We start from the raw sequence: 5,781 nt of genomic DNA on the forward strand, positions 1-5,781 counted from the left end.
CTTACTCCGAAATTTAATGGATCCCCAGGGAGTTGATGAGAAACCATCCCCAGCTGCACAGAGTGGCCTTCAATAGAAGAGAACATCATCCAGAGACAGACCATGATGGAGTGGCCAGATCCGAAGAGAGCAGACGGGCAGGTTACTGGAACCTCAGGAGCATGTTTCACTCGACTGAGAGGGAGAATATGGATTATTATGTGTCCTTATTGTTGTATAAAAGTTAAGGACACTGTACAGTTGGGACTCCGGGCAATATTTGTAATGGCAGCAGAACTAAAAGGGAGAACCAGGAGGTAACACAGACATAACGGGTCCCTTTCAGGAACTTAAGCTGCATCGAAATGCGTTGGAAACTCGCCCGAGTGTTCACGCTCTGAAATAATATTCAGTCAAAAATTGGACGCTGGCCTCCCTCTGTGATACCGAAGTCGAGGAGCTTATGGAGGTTGTAACACTTGCCGTTGCCAAGCTCGATATAACTTGATTGGCTCATGAGCAGAAAGTGCTTTCATCCAGTAAACTAGATGAGCGCTTTCTGACACCCGTGTCACAACCTCCGTGTCGGGGTCTTTCATTCTTTCCTGACCAAGGTGTCCAGGTCATGAGTTAAGCCTTTTTTGGCCCGCCCCTTTACCCCCAGTTCCACTGTCACATCATGGAGCAAAAAGAACATGGGTACGAGGCGATGCCGCAGGTTGAAGAGACGCTTGACAGCTATTTCTCTCCCGGGATCGCCTCCTCCCTTAAGACCCTGACACTACCCATGAAGACCCTTCGTAATTTGTTGGCGCTCGTGGTTAAAGCTTATGCTTTGGCAGATCAAGCCGCTGCATCCCTGCACACAATGGCGGTGCTTCAAGCATATGAGGCTGACCTGCTGCATGAGTTCCTCTGGTTCTTCCTTACTCCTTCAGCCCCAACAGGACTACACACTTGTTGGCCATCTGCTCTATCAAAAGAGTAGGGGACTTGCAGGCCCTTACTGTGGCCCCCTCCTTTCTGGAGTTTACCCCAGGTATGACTAGTGCCTTTCTTTACCCCCATATGGGTTATATCCCCAAGGTCTCATTACAGGCATTCTATCCCACTCTGTTCCAGGCCCCAGACCAGGAAAAAATTAACCGGCTCTGTCCGGTGTGTGCACTGGACACCTACATCCACAGGACAGGTCCTGTTCCATCACATCATCTTATGAGTCCTCTGGTCTCCCCGCTCTTTTCGGGGTCAGAGCTCACTCCACACAGAGTGTGGCTGCCTCAAAAGCTTAGACCTCTGGAGTATCCATCCAAGACATATGTAAAGCTGTGGGTTGGTCCACCCTGCTGACCTTTGTGTGGTTCTATAACCTGAACCACAGTGTCTGGTGTGATTGGATACTCATTCCCAAAGGGTTTTCAATGCAGCTCAAGTTCCTGAAAGGGAACATCTCTAGGTTATGTATGTAACCCTAGTTCCCTGAGGGAATGAGACACTGTGTCTCTATGCCACACCTCCGATGTCCCTGCAGCACTTCCTTCTGTCAGGATCTTCCAGGTAAATGGTGCGCACTTCCGGTTTTATGGCGCACACTTCCGGTTCCGTGACACACACTTCCAGGTCGACGGCCATCTTGCCATTTTTTTCCCCGCGCCTCCCAGTATTTAAGGACACCCAATAGTTTAGCTCAAGGCCAGATTCTCTTACCTGCTCAAAAGCCTCTGAGAATATTCTTACCACCCTGCCTGCTCCGGTTCCTGAACTTGATTCTCTGCTCAAGTTTTTAACTCTTTACTGGTTTTTGGTTTGTGATTCTGCTCTGCCCTTCATTGTTTTGTTTAACGTCTCTTTGATATTTTGGACTGTTTTTTGGATTTGGTTTTGTCTTCCCTGCATTGCCCAGCTGCCTGTGTTTAGTCCCGAACACTAATAGGAAGGTTGTTCCATAACCTTGGAGTTTATAAGAAAAACATCTGCCCCCTGCTGTAGTCTTATTTGAGGTACGAACAAATAGCCTGCACCTTTTGATCTAAGTAGTCGTGTGGGATCATAATGGTACAGAAGTTCATTCAGATACTGTGGTATGAGACTGTTAAGTGCTTTATACATCAGTAGTAATATTTTATAATCATTTTGTGAATCAATGATCCAGGTGTCAATGGTCTCAGTGGAGTTGGGTGTCAGTGGTGTCAGCAGTGCCGGGTGTCAGTGGAGTCAGCTGTTGGTGGTGTCAATGGAATCAGGTTTCAGTGGTGTCAGTGGAGTTTGTGTCAGTGGTGTAAGCGGTGTCTGGTGTCAGTGGGGTTGGGTGTCAGTGCTGTTAATGGTGTCAGTTGTAAATAATGTTGGGTGTCAGTGCTGCCAGGTGTCAGTAGAGTCTGCTGTCAATGGGTGTCAGTGATGTAGGTGGTGTCAATGAAGTCGGTTGTCGGTGTGGTCAGTGGAGTCAGGTCTCAGTGGTGTCAGGTGTCAGTGGAGTTGGTTGTCTGTGGTGTCAGTGGTCTCGGTGGAGCCGGCTGTCAGTGGGGTGTTGGGTTTCAGTGGAGTCGGGTGTCGGTGTTGTCAGTTGAGTCTGGCATCAGTGGTGTCGGTGCTGTCAGGTGTTAGTGTTGTAAGTGGTGTCAGTGGTGTCTGTGGCATCGGGTGTCAGTGGTATCAGTGCCACTGGATCGTGACTCAGAAAACCTCCAAAGCCCAAAAACAGAGAAAAACAGATACAATTTTACATACCTTATTACATCATGGGCAGCTTTTCTTAATTTGTGTGTGTGTGTGTGTGTGTACAGATCAAGGTGAAAGCAGAGCTAATCATACCTCCTGATATGAATTTGTTCATCGGTGCTGGAGTAGGAGGAGGACTTCTTGTGCTCATCATCGTTATCATACTGTTGTGGAAGGTAAGAGCCAATCAGAGCTCAGCTGCAGTAACAGCTGCCAATTACAGCTCATATTCAGTATTCAGATCTTAAACATAAAACTTCTGTTTAAAAATAGTAGAAGTACACTCCAATACATACCACACACACCATAAATCAGCAGTACACTTCAATACACACACACACACACACACACACACACCAATACTGAGCATTACACTTTAATACACCACATACAAACACCCCAATAGTGAGCAGTACACTTCAGTACACACCATACACACATCAAACATCAATACTGAGCAGTACACTCCAATACACACAAACACACCAAAATGAGCAGTACACTCCAACACACACCACACACACACACACATCACAAATACATATCACACACCAGTATACGCTACACACCAACACACACCACACACACAAATACATATCACACACCAGTATACGCTACACACCAACACACACCACACACACAAATACATATCACACACCAGTATATGCTACACACTACACAATAATCCATACCACATATCACACACCAACACAAACCAACACACACCCGGACACACCAGTACACACCAACTGTCTGATTCCGTGTCTCTCTCTCCGCAGTGTGGATTCTTTAAGCGTAATCGATATGAACAGCGTGAAGAAGGGGGTGAGAACTGGACTAAAGAAGAGGAAATGTGTGGTGATGAAACAGAGGGAAAACTGGGAGAATCTCCTTCACCTGAAGACAAGCCTTTCATTCCTGATGGAGAGAAAGATGTGGTGTATGCAAATGGAGGGAGAGAGAATGAAGAATTTGAGAAAGTAGAAAATACAGAATGAAGAGTCGTTATTGATTTATTGGCGTGATTCTGCTGCATTTGTTTGGCTTTAGCTCTGTATCTGTAACTCTGAGACTCAGTTAGAAGTACATTATATTTAATTTTCTCATTATAAGCAAAAACATCGTACTTTTCCTCAAGGCATCAGTTACAACTGGGAAATATTTACTTATAAATGACTCTTTATTCTTGTCAGACTGTGCTGTGGTTACATTTCTAATCCCTGAGTGATCAGAGATGATTATTTAGTGTATCAGGAACTCCAGCACCTGAAAGGAGTCATGATGTTTCTGTAGATGTTTTCTTGTTAGGGTTTTGTTAGGCTCTCTCAGTGTTCTTCCGTCCTGTCCAACAACATATTAAAGAAAATCCAATAACGCACTTCTGTATATAAAAAGTGTAACATTAACATTTTCTACACTTGAAAGATTTGAATCTCTTTTAACCCCTTGTGGTCACATACAGAGCATGGCCACTAGAGGGCGACTGTGATCTAATTATTTATACAAGGCAGACGCTACTGTGAAGGAAGTGTGTTTGAGTGCTGATGGATTCCCTGAGTTCCGAGGAATATTCAGAACTTTTAAATGGTGTTGTACCCTCAGCCAGATCAAAGTCTTGGCCTACACTGATCACAAAAATCTACACACAGTTCCTTCTTTCTCGTCGTGAAGTTCTAGAGATCAAATCAAACAGGGGGATTATTTTTCTGATAGAGGAGAACAAACAGTTAATTGCAGAACATGAAAAAGTGTCCATGAGTTGATTTTAAATTAAGGAATGTTTTTAATTTTTTTCTGAAAGTTTACTGAGTACATTATGAGAAAATGTTCATGTCCCTTTAATACCATGTAAATATCAGATCAGCATTTAATAACCGTGCAGTAACCAGAACCAGCACACGTTTATTTCATCACACCAATAAATACATTTACGAGTCTCTTAACTTTCATATTTAAGTGTCCTGTGTGATCATTTAATAACATTTTATTCAGACTCAGTAACATTCACTCCACTCATCCCTCCATCCTCTACCACTCCACCATCCCTCCAGCATCTACCACTCCCCTCAGCTTATCTCTCCATCCTTTACCACTCAACTGCAGTCATCCCTCTATACTTTACCACTTCACCACTCATCCCTCCATCATCTCCCACTCATCTCTTCATCCTTTACCACTCCACTCACCCCTTCATCATCTCCCACTCATCCCTCCATCCTCTATCACTCTACTTTACTCACACCTCCATCCTCTACCACTCCACTCATCCCTCCATCATTTACCACTTCTCCACTCATTCCTATATCCTCTACCACTCCACTCATTCCTTCATCCTTTACCACTCCACCACTCATCTCTATCCTCTCCTGCTCATCTCTCCATCCTCTTGCACTAATCTCTCTATTCCTCCATCCTCCATCACTCCACTCATCCCTAAATCTTTTACCACTCCACTCATTCCTCCACCCTTTACCACTCCACCACTAATCTCTCCATCCTCTTCCACTCCACTAATCCCTACACCCTGCACCACTTATCCCTCCATCTTCTTCCACTCCACCACTCATCCCTCCACTAGGTACTTACTGTACGTTAATACTGTTGCTTGGTGGTCTAACTAGGGTTCCTCCCAGCAGATTAAACACTGATGAAGGTGTTACTATGTCAGCAGTGGTTCCACAATCAGCATGGATTTAATCATAGAGATTTTACAGTATGTTTCTCTGAATGAGGAAGTGTAATAAATACTATAAATGTAAATGTATGGTCAGGGGTGCACATACTTATGGCTGTATAGTGCAGTTGGTATAGTTCATACATTATATTAAACAAATTGGAAAGAATTGTCTTTCAAAAACATTAAAAAACATAAGAACGAAGTGGCGTCAGAAATGAGAAGAGCTGTGGGCTTGGTCAGGAGCTGTGGGAAGGTTGGCCTTTTCCAGGAGTTTGATCCACCAGGATACATCTGGACCTACTGATCTCCTCCTGCCTCATAATCTTCAGGAACAAAATCACACCACTCTATCTTCTTTGTAGGACAGGCGACGTCACACAGTGGAGAAAACAATAAATCAGAGA

The 5,781-nt window shown here is 44.4% G+C and overlaps 1 protein-coding gene across 3 annotated transcripts in view; it reads left to right on the plus strand.

The window, feature by feature from the left end:
- zmp:0000001082 (integrin alpha-D) overlaps window positions 1-4,649 on the plus strand; it is a 73,665-nt gene extending 69,016 nt beyond the window's left edge. For all 3 annotated transcript variants that reach the window (XM_046837320.1, XM_046837319.1, XM_046837321.1), the window contains exons 30-31: window positions 2,766-2,876; window positions 3,480-4,649. In XM_046837320.1, the coding sequence (XP_046693276.1) occupies window positions 2,766-2,876; window positions 3,480-3,698 (330 nt within the window). In that variant the 3' untranslated portion in view covers window positions 3,699-4,649. The remainder of the gene's footprint in view (window positions 1-2,765; window positions 2,877-3,479) is intronic.
- Window positions 4,650-5,781: the final 1,132 nt, after the last annotated feature.

This window comes from Silurus meridionalis, chromosome 24 (assembly GCF_014805685.1).
Source record: "Silurus meridionalis isolate SWU-2019-XX chromosome 24, ASM1480568v1, whole genome shotgun sequence".
NCBI classification, from domain to species: domain Eukaryota; kingdom Metazoa; phylum Chordata; class Actinopteri; order Siluriformes; family Siluridae; genus Silurus; species Silurus meridionalis.